Source organism: Erinaceus europaeus, chromosome 2 (genome assembly GCF_950295315.1).
Source record: "Erinaceus europaeus chromosome 2, mEriEur2.1, whole genome shotgun sequence".
In the NCBI taxonomy this organism is placed as follows: Eukaryota; Metazoa; Chordata; class Mammalia; order Eulipotyphla; family Erinaceidae; genus Erinaceus; species Erinaceus europaeus.
In genome coordinates this window covers 140,810,941-140,831,869 of record NC_080163.1, presented here as the reverse complement: position 1 = coordinate 140,831,869, position 20,929 = coordinate 140,810,941, and the positions used below count along the sequence as shown (strand labels likewise).

Here is a 20,929-nt window from a genome sequence, read left to right as displayed (position 1 = left end):
CGGGCCGCCCCGTCCGCCCCGGCGTCCCGCCCCCGGCTGCGCGCAGCCCCTTCCAGCCCCGCTGGCCTCCGCCCCGGTGCCCAGCTCTGGGGCGAGCCCTCCGGTCAGCCATGCAGGTAAGGATCTGGCGTCCCTGCTCGGACAGCGAGAACGACTAACCCGTGCGCGGCAAGGGATTTGGGGAATTTAAGATTCCTGTTTATTTTATTTTCGTCACCGGAGCTTCACTGCTCCAAGCTGACATTTTCAGATAAGAATAGACTGAGAGACAAAGGAAGCTACCCCCAGAGCGGTCGGGTCCTGGCTGGAACCGGGTCGTGAGCTTAACCGAGCAGGCGCACTGTCCAAATGAGTGAACTGTCTTGTCAGCCGGCATAGGAGTGATTCTTTTTTATTATTATTGTTATCTTTATTTATTGGGTAGAGACAGCCAGAAATCAAGAGGGTGACAGAGAGGGAGAGAGACAGGGAGACACCTGCGGCACTACTTAACCACTCGCAAATAGTTCCTCCTGCAGGTGGGGACCGGGGGCTTGAACCTGAGTCCTTGCGCATTGTAATATGTGCACTCAACCAGGTGCGCCACCGCCCGGCCCCCGGAGTGATTCTTTAGACGACCAATTCTAGGGTGATAGCTGGCCCCTGGGAACCAGAATTGTCAGGTAGCTAGCTCAAAGATCTCTGCCACTCTCTCACACTCCTAACCGGTTCCTCGTTTTAGCCCGGCCAAGGGTATTTGAAGTCCCAAGAGACTCGACGCATAAGTCCCAGCAAGAACCACTTGCTTAGTGAGAAAGAACAAAAAAAAAAAAAAAAAAAGACTGACAATTGGAGTAAAACATGTATCTAACATTCAAGCACCCTACAAAAAATAGGTAACTTCAAAAAGGACTCATACTTGGGCCTGCGGAATGAACCCAAACTGCCTAACAGAAATTTGGGGCTGCTGGGGGTCAGGATCAGAACTTGAACCCAGGGCCGCTCAGACTCCAGATCCCCTGACTCTGTCTCACTAGCCTTTCATTGGAAGCAGCACTCACCACCGCTGCCGCTGCCCACCCCCCCTCGAGGTGGTGGTGCAAAGGCCGCCCATTCTGGGAGGATTCAGCTGTACCCCACCCGCACTCCGCATCCCGATTGGCCTGTAGCCCTGCCAATTGGATGTCTTCTTTGATCCTCCTGCCCTATTAACTCTATAGTCACTTTCTAGGAAGTGCTGGGGCTTGGAGGGGATTCCTCAGTTTTAGACCTTTGCTGTGATCCCGCCTTTGTTAGAATTCAGATCCCTGGCTCTGCACTTTCCGGACAGCTTGAATTTGTAAGTGGAGCTGTGGAATTTGTATTTTGAACAAGTGTCTGAGTGTTTTTGATACTAACCTCCCTGTCAGAGAAATCAGTTCAATGGCCATAGATGTGGGACTTGGACCCAGTCCTTCCCTACTCAGGGAAGCAGTCCAGTGAACCCCTGGAAGATTAGTCTGGGTCTTCTGGGGACCCAGACTATATGTGTAGGGTGCAGGGGGAGGTGAGGCAGGCTTTCTTTCTTAGGTCTCACTGCTTTGAGCAAACTTCCCCCCCCCAAGTAGGGAGTGTAGGGGAGAAAGGAAGATACCACAGCACCAAAGCTTCTCCCAGTACAGTGAGGTCCAGGCTTTAACCTAAGTCATGGGCATGACAAAGTACGCAACAACCCAGCTGGGCTAGCTTCCCTCCCCAGGTAGTATTTCTGAGCTGATAACTAGGCTGTCCTTCTCTCTTTGGTCTGAAGTTCTTAATATTGTTTTGAACAAAGAGCCTGGCATTTCTTTTTCTCACTGGGTTTTACAAATATGTAGCAGGTCCTGGTGCACAGCCATTTCTAAACACGGATACCCCTCAAATCTGTGGCCTTTCAGAGTCCAGGAAACTACCTCTCTCCAGACCCAGAGCAGGAGCAGTAAAGCCAACACTCAGTCAGTGTCAGGCCATGACTGAACCTGGAAAACAACTGCCTGAGGAAGTACTAGTGCTCATCTTTTGCCACCTGCCACTCCGGGATCGTGCCACTGCCACCAGGGTCTGCAGAACTTGGGCTGCTGCTGCCACCTGCAGCACTGTGTGGCATGACACTTATATCAGGTGAGCCCACTTCTCCCCCTAACTACCCCCTCGACTTCATCCTCTCTGTGAAGTCCAGGGTTAGGGAAGCTTAGTAACACACACACACACACACACACACACACACACACACACACACACTCAAATATTCTCTCCATATATATTTCTTTGTGATTAATAGTGGGTTATAAGATTGTAAGATTACAGTATATAGTTCAGCACTACACCCATTACCAAAGTTCTGTGTCCCCACCCTCCACCCATCCCCAAAATATAGATAAATAGGTAGAGGCAGAGAGATACCACAGCACCAAAATTTCCTTCACATGGCAAAATACTGCACTATCCAAGTAAGTTACTTCGTTAGTCCTTAACAACTATTTAGTCCCTCAGCTAAGGAGTGGCCAGGAAAGAATGGGAATATGGCAGTCTACCCCCCAACCCTTTAGAGACTACCGGAAAAACTCAGTCCCTAGAACACCACTGGCTTTCTTTCTGTCTGCTAGCGTCTCAACTCAAACTGCACCGTAAATCTTGTAAGGGGAATAGGGTGTGAATTCCTTCCCAGCATCAGAGGCTACCCAGGAATAGTGGGCAGGGCCCAGACAGGCATTGTGCAGTGACAGGCATCCAAGTTGAGGTGTGGGTAAACATTGATCTCAAGGGGCAGGAACGAGGCCTTTTATCCACTGTTCTCACCTGCAGTTGCAGTGGTGAGGGAGAAAGCACATTGCCACCACATCTGTCCACCTGCCTGAACCACATTCACAACCTGCGGCTAGAATTCGAGCCATCCAGGGAGTCTAGCCGCCGGGAAGCCATCGAGTTGCTGACTGCACTGGCGGCAGGTCGATCCCAGGGACTGCGAGGCCTGCGCTTGGAGTGCCGCGGGGAGAAGCCGCTCTTCGACGCGGGCCGCGATGTCCTGGACGCCGTGCACGCCACCTGCAGAACTGCCGGAGCGCTGCGCCACCTCAACCTGCGGCGCTTGCCCTTCACACTGGATGATGCGCTGGTGCTGCAGGTGGCACAAGGCTGCCCCGAACTCCACAGCCTCTTCCTGGACAACGAGACGCTGGTGGGCAGCGTGGGTCCCGGCTCCGTGCTGAAGCTGCTGGAGGCCTGCCCGCGCATGGATGCCCTCGGCCTGCATCTGGCCAGCCTGTCTCGAGAAGCCCTGGAGGCGCTGGCGGCGCTGGGGCGACCCCCTTTGCAGCTCCTGGCTCTGCGGTGCGCGTGCCCGGAGGATGCGCGCGCGCCCCCGCTGCCCGACGTGGCTTGGGCTGCCTTGCGCCGCCGCCACCCGGGCTTGTTGGTGGAGCTGGAGCTGGAGCCGGCTCTGTCGGCCGAGAGCGTGACTCGCGTCCTGCAGCCTTCGGTGCCCGTGGCCGCGCTGCGCCTCAGCCTCTCTGGGGACACCGTGGGGCCTGTGCGCTTCGCGGCTCGCCACTACGCCTCGACCTTGCACTTTCTCGAGGTGCGCGCCGCCGCTTCGAGTGAGCTGGACGCCGCGCTGGAGGAGCTGGCGGCGCGCTGCCCGGAGCTGCGCGAGGTGCACTGCTTCTGCGTGGTGAGACCCTCGGTGCTGCTCGCCTTCCGCGCCCACTGCCCGCGTCTGCGCAGCTACACGCTCAAGCTAACACGGGAGCCACATCCCTGGCGGCCTACGTTGGTGCGGTGATGGCGAGAGTCCTCCTCCCATTCCCGGGAGGCAACCTCCCATAGTGGGGAGGTTGCCCGGAGGCGCGCCAGCTCCTACCTTCTGAGGCCTGCTGCCTTTTGTGTCTCTCGGCAAAGGGAGTCTTTGTGCTGGCATCTGCATCAACCCTGAGAGCCCTGAATCCACTCGGTGCTCTCAGTACTGTTTCCCGCGGGACTGAGACCACTTGTCCCCAACCTTACTCCACTGAGACTAGCTCTGGGACCCCGACGGGGAAGATGGCAAAGGGGCAAACCCTACCTCCTAACAAGTGTGAAATAAACAAACCCTGCTGTGTTCTCTGTGCCCTGTGAGAGGCGGGGTCGGTCTTGAAGGGGAGCTACGTCGAAAAACGACGTAGCAGAGACCCCGAAACCAAAGTTGCCTGGGCTGAAGTGAGATAGACCTCCCGGCCTGTTATACTGAAAGATGCCGCTGAGGAGCGAAGCAGAGTGGTATATCCTCAGTCCGACTATGGCCCCGGGCTTAGGCGAGAAGGTGGCACCTTCTCGGTGTCTATCCACTCATGTCACTGCGCAGGACGATGCCCTCTAGGGCTTTCCCGACCCTCACTAGACTGCCCATGGGTTATTTATCCCAAAGAACAAAGGAGGGGGCAGGTGGTGGCCACCGGGTTAAGGGCACATAGTACTAATCAAGGACCCGGGTTGGATCCCCGCTACCCACCTGCAGGGGGAACGCTTCATGAGCGGTGAAACAGGTCTGCAAGTGTCTATTTTTCCCTCCTCCTACCTTCCTTCCTTTCTCAATTTCTGTCCTGTAAAATAAAAATACAAAGAAAAAAGAGGGGGTATGGCCACTGGGAGCCCTGATTTCGAGCCCCAGAGATAACCCGGGTGACACACACACACACACACACATGAGCAAACAGGAAAAGCTAAGAAAGACCTAAGAAAGCTGGAATTTAGGGGCCAGGCGGTGGTGCACCTGGTTAAGAGCACACAATACAGTGCATAAGGACCCAAGTTCAAGCCCTTGGTCTTCGTCCCTTCCTGCAGGGGGAAAGTGTCACAAGTCGTGAAGCAGGGCTGCAGGTGTTTCTGTCTCTTTTACTGTCTACCTCCTCCCCTCTCAATTTCTGTATCTCTATCCAATAATAAAAACGAAGGAAGGAAGGAAGGAAGGAAGGAAGGAAGGAAGGAAGGAAGCTAGCTGGAATTTGACCCGAGATCCCACACTTGCCACCCAGCCTCGGGTGCAGTGGTCCTGGAGGGCTCCACCCTGTGGGCTCGCACGTGCGGGCCGCCTGACTCTCCGCCCAGAGGCGGGGCGGGGCGGGGCGGGGCGGGCGGCAAGCGCAGCACTTTCCTCGGCTTTGACAAGCCCGCTCAGCCCGGCGCTGAGCGCGGAGCTGGGCCGAGACCGCGCCATGCAGGAGACGCCAGCCTCGCTGTCCACGGAGCCGGGCCCCGGTCCCGTGCCTGCCTTCCTCGGCAAGCTGTGGGCGCTGGTGGGAGATCCGGGCACCGACCACCTGATCCGCTGGAGTCCGGTGAGGGCCGGGACCCCCTTGCCTTTCTCAGTGAACGTCCATACCCACTCTGACCCCCTCTAGGATTGGGCTGTGCCCCCCCCCCCACACACACACCCCGTCTCTGGAGTGCTTTGCTTTAGTGGGGGTGAGACAACCTCCTCTGGGGCGCTCCAGAGGGAGATCTAGTGCATAAGGGAACTTGGAGGTAGTGTAGTTTCCATGCTACCTCATCAGACCAGCAGAAGACCAGGGCTGAGTCTGCTCCTAAGTCTCCCTTGGCGGGCTGGGGTCGTGATTCACTAGGGTGGCCCCAGGTTAGGCCTCCAAAGCAGTTTCTTTTTAAAAAATATTTATTTTATTTATTTATTCCCTTTTGTTGCTCTTGATGTTTCATTGTTGTAGTTATTATTGTTGTTGTTATCGATGTCATGGTTGTTGGATAGGACAGAGAGAAATGGAGAGAGGAGGGAAAGACAGAGAGGGGTAGAGAAAGATAGACACCTGCAGACCTGCTTCATTGCTTGGGAAGCAACTCCCCTGTAGATGGGGAGCCAGGGTTCAAACCGGGATCCTTACACTGGTCCTTGCACTTTGCGCCACGTGTGCTTAACTCCTGCGCTACCGCCCGACTCCCTCCAAGCAGTTTCTGTCTCGCACCTCACTTGAGGGGCGCAGCGGCCCCAGGGTGGGTATGAGTGCGCGTACGCGGCCGGGGGCTGGGGCGGCTCACCCTGCGGGTCTGCTCCGCGGCGGGCCTTCTCCTCAGAGCGGGACCAGTTTCCTCGTGAGTGACCAAAGCCGCTTTGCCAAGGAAGTGTTGCCCCAATACTTCAAGCACAGCAACATGGCGAGTTTTGTGAGGCAGCTCAACATGTGTGAGTTCTGGGGGGCCGGGGCGAGCGAGGAGGGGTGGGGGTTGTCTGGGGATGGGATCCAGGACACACACCCTCGCGCGCCCCACTCCCCAGACGGCTTTCGGAAGGTGATGAGCATCGAGCAGGGCGGCCTGCTCAGACCCGAGCGCGACCACGTCGAGTTCCAGCACCCGAGCTTCATGCGTGGCCGCGAGCAGCTACTGGAACGCGTGCGGCGCAAGGTGGGGGCCGCCTGCAGAGTCAGCACGTTTGTGGGGTGGACGTGCGGGGTGGGGTGCGGGGCGTCGGCAGGTCGGACTCCTAAGGAGCTCTGACCCTGTGTCCCACCCTAAGGTGCCCGCGCTGCGAAGCGATGAAGGCCGCTGGCGCCCCGAGGACCTGGGCCGGCTGTTGGGCGAAGTGCAGGCTTTGCGGGGAGTGCAGGAGAGCACCGAGGCGCGGCTGCGGGAGCTCAGGCAGTAAGGAGGGGGATGCGGAGGGAAAGGGGGGTCTGAGCGAGAGGACGCTGGCCGCCAGGAGGCACTGGGCAGCCCCTTCCTCCCTCATGCCTCAGTGTCTCTCTGGAGCAATGGGCAGAGCTGTGGAGCTCAGGCCTCTGGATAAATGATCAGCAGAGTGTCTGCAGCCTCTCTGGTCTGTGGGTGTGTTGGTGGGTTGAGCACCCTCAACCTCAACACCCTCCCATGTGTGTTGTCGTCTCCTCCCCACCCCACCCCACCCCCAGGCAGAATGAGATCTTATGGAGGGAGGTGGTGACACTGCGACAGAGTCAAGGTCAGCAGCACCGGGTGATTGGCAAGGTATTCCTCTCCCCGTCCATGCCTTTTTTCCTCCCAGTCTTTTAATCCACCCAGACGTGCTTTGTCTGGGTGGCAGCAAAGCCAAAAGTATGATGGATCCTATGCTTCCTCTTCAGCTGATCCAGTGTCTTTTGGGGCCACTTCAGGCTGGACCCAGCAGTGCAGGAGCCAAAAGGAAGCTGTAAGTGAGAAAGCCAGAGACATCTTCCCACTTGCACTTTCAGAAGATCCCTGGAATCTCCTGGAAGGGACTCCAGGATCTCCCTGCCAGAGATCCCCCTCAGACTCACCTCTTCCAGACCCTCTTTCACCAGGCACCCTCATTCTTTCCCTTGCAGTGCAGTACCCCTCACTCCATGGCTATCTCCCAAAAAGTTCCCTTCCAGGACTTCTCCCTCCCTTGCAAGTCCACTATCAAGAACCCCCATTCTTAGCTTCTTCTATCCAAGATTTACCCCCCAAATTCCCACTCTTGCAGCCCCTCCCTCCAAATGCCCCCAACAGAGAGAGAGTCTGGGGCTCAGACCATGCTGCCTCCCTCCCCTCTCTGCCCCCAAAGGGCCCCCATATCTGGGGTGGGGGGAGCCCCTTGTGCCTCCAGCATGTGACTAATGCCCTGGCAACAGGCCTCAGCTCTGCTGACTTGGCTGCCTAGGCCTGTGGGAGGGAGGCCTGGCTGAGGGTTATGGGGGCTGAACCTGCCCCACCCCCCACACAGGTCCCTGATGCTGGATGAGGGGAGCTCATGCCCAATGCCAGCCAAATTCACAGCCTGTCCTCTACCTGGCACCCTCCTGCAGGACCCCTACTTCATCCAGTCGGTAGGTGTTTGCTTTGACTTCAGCTTCCTTCCGCAGAGCACACAGAGGGTCTTATTCCTTTTCTCCATTTCCCACAAAGAAGAGAAGATGAAGGTCAGCCTTCCCCCTTACACCTGGGCTCTGTGGGTGCTAGTTCTTATCATGGCTTAGAGTGAAAGATTGAACCCCAGCTTTGAACACCATGCCATCACATGGAAGCAATGCTCTATTCTCTATTCTACCCTCTATCTGAGGAAAAGAAGAAAAAAAAAATAATAAAGGAGTCCGTAAGGAGCAATAATATGGTGCAGGGGCCAAGTCCTGGGTGGGGGGTGAGAAAGAAAATACCTGGGCTTCTCTTACAGCCCCTCCCAGAGACTGTCTTGGGCCTCAACAGTCCTCACAGGGCAAGAGGCCCCATTATCTTTGATATCCCTGAAGACTCTCCATCCCCAGAAGGGGCCAGGCTTTCTCCATCCAATGGTGGCAGGAGGTAAGAGGGATCAGAGCTGTCCTCTGGGGAGCCTGTGGAAGAGGGTCCACAGCCCACATAGCTGTGGGGGTAGAGGGAGAAGTCAGTCCGGGGTCTGGTTGAAGCTTTTCTCTGGCACAGGGAGAAGGGCCTGGCACTGCTCAAAGAAGAGCCAGCCAGCCCAGGGGGGGAAGGCGAGGCCAGGCTGGCCCTGGCCCTGGCCCCAAACGAGTGTGACTTCTGCGTGACAGCCCCCCCACCGCTGCCTGTGGCTGTGGTGCAGGCCATCCTGGATGGGAAAGGGAGCTTCAGCCCTGAGGGGCCCAGGAGTGCTCAACAGCCTGAACCACAGGAGCCCAGGGAAATACCTGAAAGGTGAGCAGAGCGCCTCCTTCTTGACTGTGGGACCGATGGGTCTCTTTTGCAGCTAGGTCAGTACAACTAGCCCAGTGGAACCTTTCAGCCTTGCCTACCCTTTGGTGACTAAGGAGGAAGTCGGGCACTGTTGGCCAACATGTATATTGTCATTATCACATAGGCATTGGAGTCCCTGGGCAATGGAAACATCTCTGTAGAACTCAGGACTCTGCACTTTATTTATTTATTTATTTATTTATTATTTACCAGAGCACTACAGAGCTCTGGCTTATAGTGGTGCTGGGGATTGAACCTGGGAACTGAACCTTAGATATGAAAGTTATTTGCATAATCTGTATGCTGTCTCCCCAGCTGTACTTCGTGTTTTTAAAAAGTAATTATTTGGGAGTTGGGCTGTAGCGCAGCGGGTTAAGCGCAGGTGGCGCAAAGCACAAGGACCAGCATAAGGATCCCAGTTCGAACCCCAGCTCCCCACCTGCAGGGGAGTCGCTTCACAGGCGGTAAAGCAGGTCTGCAGGTGTCTATCTTTCTCTCCTCCTCTCTGTCTTCCCCTCCTCTCTCCATTTCTCTCTGTCCTATCCAACAACGATGATAACAACAATAATAACTACAACAATAAAACAACAAGGGCAACAAAAGGGAATAAATAAATAAAATAATAAATAATAAAGTAATTATTTTTCCCTTTATTTGGGGGATTAATGTTTTACATTCGACAGTGAATACAATAGTTTGTGCATGTATAACATTGTTCAGTCTTCCACATAATACAACACCCACTAGGTCCTCTGAAATATTTGATAGAAATTGAGACAGAAGGAAAGCCAGAGGAGAAAGAGACACATGCAGCACTGCTTCACCACTCATGAAACTTCCCTACTACAGGTAAGGACCAGGGGCTTGAACCCAGGTCCTTGCATATGATATCATATGTCCTCAACCAGGTGTACCACCACCCAGCCCCAATAAATATTTTTAAAGATTTTTTTGATATTTATTTATTCCCTTTTGTTCCCCTTGTTTTCTTATTGTTATTGTTATTGATGTCATTGTTGTTGGATAAGACAGAGAGAAATGGGGAGAGGAGGGGAAGACAGAGGGGGAGAGAAAGAAAGACATCCACAGACCTACTTCACCGCCTATGAAGCGACTCCTCTGCAGGTGGGGAGCCGGGGGCTCGAACCGGGATCCTTACGCTGGTCCTTGAGCTTTGCGCCACTTATGCTTAACCCACTGCACTACTGCCTGACTCCCAATAAATATTTTTTTTAAATAGGGGCTAGGTGATGATGCATCAGATTGAATATGCATGTTACCATGCCTAAGGACCCCCCCAGTTGCCACCTGCAGTAGGGAAGCTTCACAAATGGTAAAGCAGGGCTGCAGGTGTCTCTTTCTCCCCATCTCCTCCTTTTCTCTTTGTCTCTATCCAATAAACAAATAAGTAAATAAATAAAATATGAAAAATATTTATTTACTTATTAGTGGAGGAAGAGAACCAGAATGCTACTCTAGCCCATGTGTTGCCAAGGACCAAACTCATGCTTGGGGGAGCATGTGTGGGAGGGGTGAGTTCAAAGTTTTAGCCATTGAACTACATTATCTTCTCTGAGGGTAGGTGCTGTAGGGACTCTGTATTTTAAAGAAGCCTACAGGAGGGCTAAGGAAATAGTATATTTATGCAAAAAGACTTGCATGCAGAGGCTCTGAAGTTCTAGGTTCTGTCCCTAACATCACCACCACCTTAAGCAAGAACTGAGCAGTGCTCTGGTGAAAATTTATATATAGGGGCTGGGCAGTGGCACACCTGGTTGAGTGCACACATTATAGTGTGCAAGGACCAGGTTTCAAGCCCCTGGTTCCCACCTTCAGGGGGAGAAGCTTCACAAGTGATAAAGCAATGCTGCAGGTATCTCTCCCCACTGCCTCCCCTTCTCTTTATCTTTTTTAAAATAAAAGATTTTACTTGTTTATTCATAAAGAATGATAGGTAGAGAGAAAGAACCAGATATCACTCTGGTATGTGTGCTGCCTGCCAGGGATTGAATTTGGGACCTCATACTTGAGAATCCAATGCTTTATCCACTGCACCACCTCCTGGACTACTCTTTCAATTTATGTCTAGCCAAAATAAATAAAATAATGTAAAAAAATGTTTACCCATATTTAAATATATGTATAATGAAAAATAAAATGGGATTCCATTGAGGTGGATGTAAAGTACACACTGGTTTAATAAACACTGGTACTGACAGTCACATTGTGAGGGGGACACAGCCCAAACCCCAACTCCAAAGCTCAAACCACAGACCAAAGGCAGGAGGCTCAGGGAGGCACCCTCTTTATTCTCCTCTGTGTGTAGTGGGGGGAGGGTGTCCTCTCCCAGCATTCCTTCAGACATCAGACTGATCCTGATGTGCTCCATTCCTTGGGAACCTAATTGGGGGGGTATGGTGTGAGCACTGCAGGTCACCAGCAGTTGTCTATACACAGGGGGTCTCTAGGCATGGAGCGAGGGGGCCGAAGCCCAGAGAATCTGCTGCCTTCAATGCTGCTTCGGGCTCCCTCTGAAAGTGTAGAGACTGCAGGATCCGTAGATGTGAGTACAGGGCAGGGGCAATGGTGCCCAGTGGGTGTAGCTGTCTTTGCAGTCTGTGAAGGACATCATTAACCCAGATCTACTTCTCACCAGGTGGTGGGCCCCAATCTCCAAGGGAGAGAATGGACCCTGATGGACTTGGACATGGAGGTGTCTCTGGTAAGATGGTGGTAGGACAGAGGAAGTAGCATAGTGGCTATGCACAGTGACTCAAGCCTAAGGCTCCAAGGTCACAGGTTCAGTCCCGAGCACCACTATAAGCCAGGGTTAAGCAGTGCTCCTGTGAGGGGCAAGAGAAGAATTGAGGTGGGGAAGATGAGGTTGGGGAATGCTGAACCAAGCAAGCTCTCTAGTCTCTGGCTGATCTTTCTCAAAACCCAAAGCCCCAGTTCTCCTCAGCTTCTCACCACACCTGCTTTCTGGGGTTCTCTCTTACAGATGCAGCCCATTGTTCCAGAGAGGGGTGAGACTGAATTAACAGTCAAGGGCTTAAATTCTCCAAGCTCAGGTAATGGTTGTGATAACTCAAGAAATGGGGGTGGACCTGGTAGTTTTTGTTTGGAGGGAAATCCTCAGTGCCCTGCAAAGAGCTGCTTAAACAACCCATACTCTCATCTTTGAGTGAGAATTGGGAGGTTGAGAATGGATATTTCATCCTAATTGACCAGAGGGCAAGTGGGGGCTTTTCCCCAGAGTAAAGAGGGAACTGGTTCTCTGCTGAGTGCAGCCCCATTCCCCTAGGGAAGGACTCCACATTTGGAACACCACTCCTGCTGGACGTCCAAGCAACTTTGGGAGGCCCAGCCCTGGGCCTGCCTGGAGCTTTAACTATTTACAGCACCCCTGAGAGCCAGGCCTCCTATTTGGGTTCTGGAGCCAATCCCTCCCCCTGAGACCAGCTCTACACAAAACCATTCCGAGGAGCTCCACGCACTTCCTGCTCAGCTTTTGGCAGCCCCTGGCGGAAGTTGGAAGTTGAGAGAAGCCCCTGTTACTCGGTTCCCTACTCCATAACCAAGTCCTGTACATAAATGGCATTGTTCCCTCCTGTGTTTCTGGTCTCTTTTCTCTACCGACCAGGAAGCACAGAAGTCATAAGGAATGGGGGGAGGGGGGAGAGGCAACTTTTTCATTTATAGAAGCACCCAGACTCTAGAATTTTAATGGAGGAACCCCTGGAGAGTGGAGGGCCTTAGTTCTCCAATCTAGGCCCAGATCCACCTGCCCAGGAGTTCGAACTGAGTGCAGCTTCCCGGAGGCGAGGCTTCAGGTGTTACCCAGCTCGGCACTTCATCCACACTGAGATGCTGGGTAAGCTGGTCATGTTCTCTGAACCTCACCAGTGACCAGCAGAGGATGGGTGTCGCGAGGATAAGTATATCTCAGAGTGGGCACAGGGTATTGGGGGTGGAGGTGGAGTAGGCAGGACTGTTCCCTCCCTGACTCACTTGGTGCGCCCGGGGCAGAGGGAAAGCGGATCGAGTACACTAGCCTACTGCCTCAGCGGCCCACACCCCACCCAGTCCCCAAAAGACTGCCCCGCCTCCCCCCTCCCGGTCTGGTTCCCGGCAGCCCTGGCCGCCCCGCCCCCGTCACAGCTGCTGCTCCCACCACCACCCAGTCCTCCCCTTTCTGCCTAGTCATCTCCCGCCCCGCTGGAGCTCGACTGGAGGTCGGGGGGGGGGGGGGTGACCTGGAAGTAGGAGTCCGACCGCAGCGCAGCAGACCCGGAGCCGCACCCCCACCCTGCGGAGGGAGGGAAGAGAAACTGGGACTGGGCTGAATCAGTGTCCCAGCACCCGCAGCCGCGCCCGTAAGAGGTTTGTGACTCCCACCCCGCCCCGCCCCGCCCTGCCCGGCAGGGGGCTGGGCCTCCAAGACCGCGGAGTGGAGATAGAGTCACCTTGCGGTTACGCAGCGCAGCCCTCGCTCCCTGCTTGGGGCGCGAGACTGAGAACCCCATTCTCCACTTTGCACCCACAGCCGCGTCTGGTGCTCCCGGAAAGATCTGCCTTGTGACCCTTGAAGGACTGGCCGCGACAAAACCTCGGTATTCACTTCTGAGCATTGAGAGCCTCAGAGGAGAGTTCAGGCCAGCCGGGCGGGTCTCCGTAAGGCAGACTGAACAGAGCAGGGCTTGGAGTAGAGGAAAGAAGAAGCTAACAGGAAAATTACTTGGTGGGAAGGAGGGCGGGAGGTGGTGCATCCGGTAGAGTACACATTGCATTTTGTAAGCACCAGGAGGAACTTCACTAATGGTGAAGCAGTGTTGCAGGTGTCTCTTTCCCTACCTACTTTCCCTTCCCTCTTTTTTTAAAAATTAATTTTATAAAGATTTTTTTCTGTTATCTTTATTGGATAGAAACAGCCAGAGTACTTTGGGTAGCGCAGCAGGTTAAGCGCAGGTGGCGCAAAGCACAAGAACCGGTGTAAGAAACAGCCGAAAATCTCAAAGGAAGGGCAAGATAGGGATAGAGACAGAGAGACAACTACAGCACCATTTCACCACTTATGAAGCCTCTGCCCTGCAGGTGGGGACTGGGGGCTTGAACCCGGGTCATTGTGCACTGTGGCATGGGCACTCAACCAGGTGTACCACTGCCTGGCCCCAAAATACTCTTATTTATTTTAATAGGAGAGATACAGAGGAGAGAGAAATAGGCCAGAGAACTGCTTAGCTCTAGCTTGTGGTGTGGTGCTGGGGGATTGATCCTGGGACCTTATGGCCTCAGGCATGAAAGTCTTTTGCATAACAATTATGCTGTCTCCCCAGCACTTCCCCTCACAATTTGTCTCAATTAAGAAATAATTACTTGGGGAGGAGTAAGAGGAAAAAAGAGACTAATCCAGTCTGCCTCCTCTCTACACCTGTACAAAGATTGGCAGAGCAGCTCAGTTGAAGAGGGCAGAGAGTCTATGAATTCACAATTCATTGTGTCAGTACAATGTGAGCATGTACACTGCCCACTGGAGTAATCAGAAGAAGCCAATCTGCCTTTGGGACACTTAGGTACTGGATAGACAGGGGCGTTTAAGTCTGGGAGGATGGGTCGGTCGACAGCATGTTATTCTAGTCTTGGGGAATAGCATCTTCAAAGGTTTAGAAGCATAAGGTGCTTGGGAAGTTCTCTCCGCACTGAGTAGTGGAAGGAAGTGGATCCTGCTGTCCAAGGGGGTGAGAAGTGGCTGTAATAGATGAGTAGTTCTGACGGGGGTGGGTAGGATAGGTGGTCTGTGCTGACATTCCGCTTGACAGACAACCACACATTGTGGTTCAGACTGGAGCAAGTCAGATTCCAGTTCTTCTCCTTGGTCTGCCTGACCGTGTCTCCCCATCTATAAAGTAGAGACAAAAAGTTTTGCCCCAGAGAGTTGTTGCAGTCACCATGCTGTGGGGTTAGGGGAGTGGGAGTGAGAGGTATTCAAAGAGACTGCTACAGGTCAGGTGATCAGGTAGATCTGCACTCATAGATGAAAGATGAAGGGAGAGGGTGAACTGAGGTAGTCCTGATGTCTACTTAGTGACCTGTTGGATTGACATTTAAAACATGGCCATGATGTCAGGTGATAGTGAGACCTGAGAGGTAGAACCAGGGAACTAGGACAAAATCCCTCTTTTCAGAGCTCAGTAAAGAGGTAAGGAAGGACTCCAAAGATAAGATGAGACCCAGGAGAGTGATAGGTGGATAAAGTGAAGACCAGCAAAGAGGAGTTGAGAGGGAGTGGTCCAGGGCCTAGCTTCTTTTTCTTCTTTTATTTATTTATCAAAAGGAAACACTGACAAAACCATAGGCTAAGAGGGGTACAACTCCACACAATTCCCATCACTAGAACTCCGTATCCCAACCCTTCCCTCGATAGCTTTCCTATTCTTTAACCCTCTGGGAGTATGGACCCAAGATCATTATGGGATGCAGAAGGTAAAAGGTATGGCTTTTTTTTTTTAAATCTTTATTTATTTATTGGATAGAGACAGCCAGAAATTGAGAGGGATGGGGAAGATAGAAAGGGAGAGAGGCAGAGTCACCTGAAGCCCTGCTTCACCACTCATGAAGCTTTCCCCCTGCAGGGGGGGACCAGGGGCTCGAACCGAGGTCCTTTTGCACTGTAACGTGCACTCAACCAGGTGTGCCGCCACCTGTTCCCCAGGTCTGACTTTTGTAATTGCTTCCCTGCTGAACATGGGCGCTGACAGGTCGATCTCTTCTCCCAACCTCTCTCTCTCTTTCCTTAGTGGGACAGGGCTCTGGGGAATCGGAGCCCCAGGACACATTGGTGAGGTTGTCTGTCCAGGGAAGTCTGGTTGGCATCATGGTAGCATCTGGAACCTGGTGGCTGAAAAGAGAGTTAACATATAAAGCCAAATAAGTTGTTGACTAATCATGAACCTAAAGGCTGGAGTAGTGCAGGTTAAGAGTTGGGGGGTACTCCATTTTGTAGACAGCTAGTAGGCCTATTTTAGTTATATTCCAAGGGCCTGTGGCCGTACTAGTTTTGTTTTTTCCCTGAGCCTGAAATCTGATATGCAGGTGGATCCTAGTTCTTGTCTGGGGAGATGATGTCATGGCTGGAAAAAGGGCCAGAAAGCTGGATCAGGGAAGAGAGTAGCTCCCAAATATGGGAAAGGGGTATAAATAGTTGGCTGTAAATCCCATCAGTTTGATGTGATCTGGGGTCCATATTCAGCTTAGGAGCCTATGTGACCTCTGCATCCCTGTAGATCAAGCTCACATTCTGTGGTCATCAGTAGGAATGTTCCAAGCTGCCCCAGGGCCAAGCTTCTATGGCCCTTAGGTCAAGTGTCTCACTTTTACTCAATAGGACAGAGTATGTTAATTTCTTGTATTTTTAAATTGTTATTATTTAATTAACTTATTTTCTCTTTTGTTGTCCTTGTTTTTCATTGTTGTTGTAGTTATTATTGCTATTGATGTTGGATAGGACAGAGAGAAATGGAGAGAGGAGGGGAAGACAGAGGGGGGGAGAAAGATAGACACCTGCAGACCTGCTTCATCACCTATGAAGCAATCCCCCTGCAGGTGGGGAGCTGGGGGCTCGAACATATTTTATTTTATTTATTTATTAATGAGAAAGATAGGAGGAGAGAGAAAGAACCAGACATCACTCAGGCACATGTGCTGCCAGGGATCAAACTCAGGACCTCCTGCTTGAGAGTCCAAAGCTTTATCACTACGCCACCTCCTGGACCACGAACGTATTTTATTTTTTATAGAATAAAAGATTTGTGGGAGTCGGGTAGTAGTACAGCGGGTTGGCGCAAAGCACAAGGACCAGCGTAAGGATCCCAGCTCGAGCCCCCGGCTCCACACCTGCAGGGGAGTCGCTTCATAAGTGGTGAAGCAAGTATGCAGGTGTCTGTCTTTCTCTTCCAGTGTCTTCCCCTCCTCTCTCCATTTCTCTCTGTCCTATCCAACAATGACGACGGCATCAATAACAACAATAATAACTCCAACAATAGAACAAGGGCAACAAAAGGGAATAAATATTTAAAAAATATATATATATATAAATAAAGGATTTGTGGACTTTTTTTTTTAAACATTTGTTTCTTATTAACATTTTTTCTTGCCTCCAGGGTTATTACTGGGGCTCAGTGCCTGCACTACGAATCCACTGCCCCTGGAGGCCACTTCTTCCCTTTTGTTGCCCTTGTTGTCTATCGTTGTTAATATTATTGTCGTTGTTGGATAGGACAGAGAGAAATTGAGAGAGGAGAGGAAGACAGAGAGGGGGAGAGAAAGACAGACAGCCCCTTGTTTCTTATTTTAATAAGATACCAAAACACTGTTCAGCTCTGGTTTATGGTGGTGTGGAGTACTGAACCTCAGACTTTGGAGCCTCAGACATGAAAGTCTTTTTGTATAAACATTATGCTATCTCCCCCACTTGTAATTTCTTTCTTCTTTAGAGATGTTTTTTAGTGAGAGAGATAGAAGAGAAAGAATCATACATAACTCTGGGATATGCACTGCCAGGCATCAAACATCAACCTCTTGAGAATCCAGTGTCTTATCCACTGCCCCACCTCCTGGACCATGCACATTGATTTTTTTTTTCCCCTCATGTTTTACTTGTGATTAATAGTGTGCATGTTAATTTCTACTTAGCACCTTTTGTTTGGTAGACAGCCTCTCAAAATGGGAGGATCCATGGAGGAAAATTGTTAAACTTCAGCAAGTATTTGTTGGTACTTTTTTTTTTTTTTTTTTTTAACCAGTGCACTACTCAGCTCTGGCTTATGGTGGTGTGGGGAGATTGAACCTAGGACTTTGGAGCCTCAGGCATGAGAGTCTGTTTGCATAACTATTATGCTATCGACCCCTGCCCTTGTTGGTACCTTTTATGAGTGGGGTCCTAGGTACTTCCCAATGAAGCTAAAGGCATCTGTTAGTCCTTCTCAGGGCAACAAGGAGACAGGTATTTAAAAAAAAATTTTTATTGCATTATCTTTATATATTTATTGGATAGAGACAGCCAGAAATCAAGAGGGAAGGGAGTGATAGACACCTGTAGCACTGCTTCACCACTTGTGAAGCTTTCCCCCTGCCAGGTGGGAACTGGGGACTCGAACCTCAGTCCCTGAGCACTGTAACATGTGCGCTCAACCAGGTGTGCCACCACCCAGCCCCTAGAAGACAGGTCTTAAGTGATGTTAGATCTTAGTCAAAGTTAGGACTCAGGAGAATTCAGGTGTCACTTTCAGGTATTAGGTAGTCAGGAAGGGCCATGAAACCATATTGAAACTGCAGCTTTCTTTATTTTTATTTTTATTTTAATTTTATTATTTATTCCCTTTTGTTGCCCTTGTTTTATTGTTGTAGTTATGATTGATGTTGTTGTTGTTGGATAGGTCAGAGAGAAATGGAGAGAGGAGGGGAAGACAGAGGGGGAGAGAAAGACACCTGCAGACATGCTTCACCGCTTGTGAAGCGACTCCCCTGCAGGTGGGGAGCCGGGGGCTGGAACCAGGATCCTTATGCCAGTCCTTGCGCTTTGTGCCACTTGCACTTAACCCTCTGCGCTGCCGCCCGACTCCCGAAACTGCAGCTTTCTAAGTGGCATTGCTGGTGGAGTGATGAGTAAGGCAGGGCACCTGTTCTGGGAAGGTATCTTCAGGGTCAGGATAAAGGGTCTGGACTTCCAGCAGGTGAGAGGAGAGGGAAGGTACTCAGTACTTGTCCTCTGGGTGCAGAGGAGATCTGGGACTCTGCAGGATCTTTCTAGGCTAGAAGTGAAAAGTTAGACTAAGTAAGTAGTGAGGATGAAGGGAAAATATCAGCAGATTGCAAGTTGGGTGTGGGGTATCAGAATCAGTCTTAGGTCTGTCTGCTAAAGAAACAGTTGTGGGGCATAGTAGTTAGTTTGGATAAATGGGGTCTGAACAGGGTTGCATCATCTGTGCATGCAGTGGGGGATCAGAAAGTCAGGATGTGGGGTCCTCAGAGAGCATAGTGCAGGTGAGGAGCATGGGTCACTGACATTTAGGAACCACAGAAGAATCCTGAGCTGCACAGAAGTGGAAGGGGCAGGAGGACAAGTCCTATGCTGAGGAGCTGCCGGCTATCAGGGTCTAGGTGAACTTAAACCCCAACTACCAGTGCTCACTGAGACTCCAGGACTCAAGGATGGGGAAGTCCCAGCCCCCAATACCTCTCTCTCCTCCCATACAGTCCCCTACCATGGGCAACGCACAGGAGCGGCCCTCAGAGACAATTGACCGTGAGCGGAAGCGCTTGGTGGAGTCACTGCAGGCTGACTCAGGGCTGCTGCTGGACACGCTATTGGCGCGGGGCGTGCTTACCCAGCCTGAGTATGAGGAACTGGACGCACTGCCTGATGCTGAGCGCCGTGTGCGTCGCCTGCTGCTGCTGGTGCAGAGCAAGGGCGAAGCCTCTAGCCAGGAGCTGTTGCGCTGTGCCCAGCAGATGGTGCGAGCACCCGACCCAACCTGGGAATGGCAGCATGTGGGCACTGGTGAGTGTGGACGGAATATGGGAAGAGGAGGGTGAGTTGTCCTCTCCCATAGAAAAAGGTGAAAGTAGGGAGTCGGGCGGTAGCGCAGCAGGTTAAGCGCACATGGCGCGAAGAACAAGGACCAGCGTAAGCATCCCGGTTCGAGCCCCCGGCTCCCCACCTGCAGGGGCGTCGTTTCACAGGCGGTGAAGCAGGTCTGCAGGTGTCTTTCTCCACCCCCCTCTCTCCATTTCTCTCTGTCCTATCCAACAATGACAACATTAACAATAATAACTAAAACAAGGGAAACAAAAGGAAAAAATAATAATAATATAGAAAAGGGTAAAGTAGGGAGTTGGGCGGTAGCTCAGCAAGTTAAGCACACGCAGAACAAAGTGCAAGGACCAGTGTAAGGATCCCGGTTTGAGCCCCCAGCTCCCCACCTTCAGGGGCGTTGCTTCACAAGCGGTGAAGCAGGTCTGCAGGTGTCTATCTTTCTCTCTCCCTCTGTCTTCCCCTCCTCTCTCCATTTCTCTCTGTCCTATCCAACAACAATGACATCAATAACCACAACAATGTTAAACAACAAGGGCAACAGAAGGGAAAATAAATATTTTTAAAAAATTAAAAGAAAAAAGAAAAGGGTGAAAGTAGAGGAACTATCCCAAGGGGAAACTGAGCCTGTCTTCACTCCAGGCTACCGAGAACGCACCTATGACCCTCCATGTCCAAGCCACTGTGTGCCTGAGGAATGCACCCCGGTGATCATATGCTCAGACAGCAGCCAGACTGAAGATCCCGAAAGCTCCCCAAACCAAGAGAAACCTGAGTCAGAGCTGGAAGCTGAGGTGTCTGAAAGGACTAAGCGAGAGTTGGAACTCCAATTAGAAGAGGAACTAATGGCAGAACTGGAACTAGAGGCAGAACAAGAACTTGAGACCAAATCTAAACCTGAACCTGAGCTGGAGCCAGATGAAGGTAAAGATATGAGGCTGCCCTAACCCTCTACCAGTTAGCGGGAGGGTTTGCCCTGGGAGGCAGTCCACCTAACTGACCACTTTGTCCCCATTATCTCTAGATTCCTGAAGGTCAGAGAGCTGACAGGTCCTTCCTGGCCCAAGCTGGATAGGACCTGGGTTCCTGCCTGGCTGGGTGGGATGCCACCAAAGCTCCTTCTGGTCCAGTGACTACTAGAAGTGAATAAACTCCAGAGGGAAGTGTGGGCTCTCTCTGCAGTTCTGGCTCTTTGCTCAAGAACTAGGTGGATTGATCATCCACAGCACATTCCACATTCCCACTCTGTCCTCAACAGCTTGAGCTGCACCTCCTCAAGATCCCAGACCCCCAGTAGAACAAGAGCCATAGACCTGGGCCCTGCTCCACAGATCTTTACCAATCACGAGCCACTTGGAGAACTGTGTAGCCAACAGCTCCAAGTCATAGAAGTCCCAGGGCCAGACACAGACAGCAAGGGAAGGTGGTTAACTTATGAAAGGCTAGAGTACAGTCTTGGGAAGGGAGATTTGAAGAGAGGAAGAAGAAGACAGAGTCCACACAATTCATCATACTTGTTATTTTAATTGACTGGCTTCTCTCTGGAGTGGGAGCTCAGTGACGGTTCTGACCAGTACAGATACATACTCACTGACTAAATGAATAAGGACTTTGCTGCTGCGTTTCTGTTTCTGGATAATTACAAAGGGAAAACCAAGGCCAAGGGTGGGAATGGGACTGGGTCAA

General features: G+C 51.8%; 3 protein-coding genes across 7 annotated transcripts; all 3 read left to right on the top strand.

The window, feature by feature from the left end:
- The first annotated feature begins 1 nt into the window (after nt 1).
- On the top strand, nt 2-4,095 carry FBXL8 (F-box and leucine rich repeat protein 8). 2 transcript variants are annotated; one of them, XM_007517746.3, is made up of 3 exons: nt 2-116; nt 1,896-2,118; nt 2,803-4,095. In XM_007517746.3, the coding sequence occupies exons 2-3, from the start codon at nt 1,967-1,969 to the stop codon at nt 3,776-3,778; spliced, it is 1,128 nt and encodes a 375-aa protein (XP_007517808.1). In that variant the 5' UTR covers nt 2-116; nt 1,896-1,966; the 3' UTR covers nt 3,779-4,095. The 2 variants fall into 2 exon arrangements, with proteins under 2 accessions (XP_007517808.1, XP_016041321.1); XM_016185835.2 differs by lacking the exon at nt 2-116 and adding an exon at nt 1,142-1,318.
- A 1,011-nt stretch (nt 4,096-5,106) lies between these two features.
- On the top strand, nt 5,107-12,267 carry HSF4 (heat shock transcription factor 4). Of its 3 annotated transcripts, none has more exons than XM_007517744.3 (13): nt 5,107-5,309; nt 6,058-6,166; nt 6,260-6,387; nt 6,500-6,624; nt 6,891-6,966; nt 7,083-7,147; nt 7,685-7,787; nt 8,132-8,259; nt 8,380-8,613; nt 11,110-11,215; nt 11,309-11,374; nt 11,654-11,723; nt 11,957-12,267. In XM_007517744.3, the coding sequence occupies exons 1-13, from the start codon at nt 5,187-5,189 to the stop codon at nt 12,106-12,108; spliced, it is 1,485 nt and encodes a 494-aa protein (XP_007517806.1). In that variant the 5' UTR covers nt 5,107-5,186; the 3' UTR covers nt 12,109-12,267. The 3 variants fall into 3 exon arrangements, with proteins under 3 accessions (XP_007517806.1, XP_007517807.1, XP_060041359.1); XM_007517745.3 differs by having other exon boundaries at nt 7,685-7,791; nt 8,104-8,259; nt 8,490-8,613; XM_060185376.1 differs by lacking the exon at nt 8,380-8,613.
- Nucleotides 12,268-12,882: 615 nt separating this feature from the next.
- On the top strand, nt 12,883-20,424 carry NOL3 (nucleolar protein 3). 2 transcript variants are annotated; one of them, XM_007517786.3, is made up of 4 exons: nt 12,883-13,035; nt 18,907-19,210; nt 19,886-20,167; nt 20,268-20,424. In XM_007517786.3, the coding sequence occupies exons 2-4, from the start codon at nt 18,916-18,918 to the stop codon at nt 20,273-20,275; spliced, it is 585 nt and encodes a 194-aa protein (XP_007517848.1). In that variant the 5' UTR covers nt 12,883-13,035; nt 18,907-18,915; the 3' UTR covers nt 20,276-20,424. The 2 variants fall into 2 exon arrangements, with proteins under 2 accessions (XP_007517848.1, XP_016041349.1); XM_016185863.2 differs by lacking the exon at nt 12,883-13,035 and adding an exon at nt 13,080-13,265.
- Nucleotides 20,425-20,929: the final 505 nt, after the last annotated feature.

Bases quoted from the DNA above. Each gene is read 5' to 3' on its own strand.
- NOL3 (XM_007517786.3), top strand. From the start codon at position 18,916: ATGGGCAACGCACAGGAGCGGCCCTCAGAGACAATTGACCGTGAGCGG. The intron at 19,211-19,885 runs GTGAGTGTGGAC...TCTTCACTCCAG, and splicing joins ATGGCAGCATGTGGGCACTG to GCTACCGAGAACGCACCTAT.
- FBXL8 (XM_007517746.3), top strand. From the start codon at position 1,967: ATGACTGAACCTGGAAAACAACTGCCTGAGGAAGTACTAGTGCTCATC. The intron at 2,119-2,802 runs GTGAGCCCACTT...TCTCACCTGCAG, and splicing joins TGGCATGACACTTATATCAG to TTGCAGTGGTGAGGGAGAAA.
- HSF4 (XM_007517744.3), top strand. From the start codon at position 5,187: ATGCAGGAGACGCCAGCCTCGCTGTCCACGGAGCCGGGCCCCGGTCCC. The intron at 6,388-6,499 runs GTGGGGGCCGCC...TCCCACCCTAAG, and splicing joins TGGAACGCGTGCGGCGCAAG to GTGCCCGCGCTGCGAAGCGA. The intron at 11,375-11,653 runs GTAAGATGGTGG...TCTCTCTTACAG, and splicing joins TGGACATGGAGGTGTCTCTG to ATGCAGCCCATTGTTCCAGA.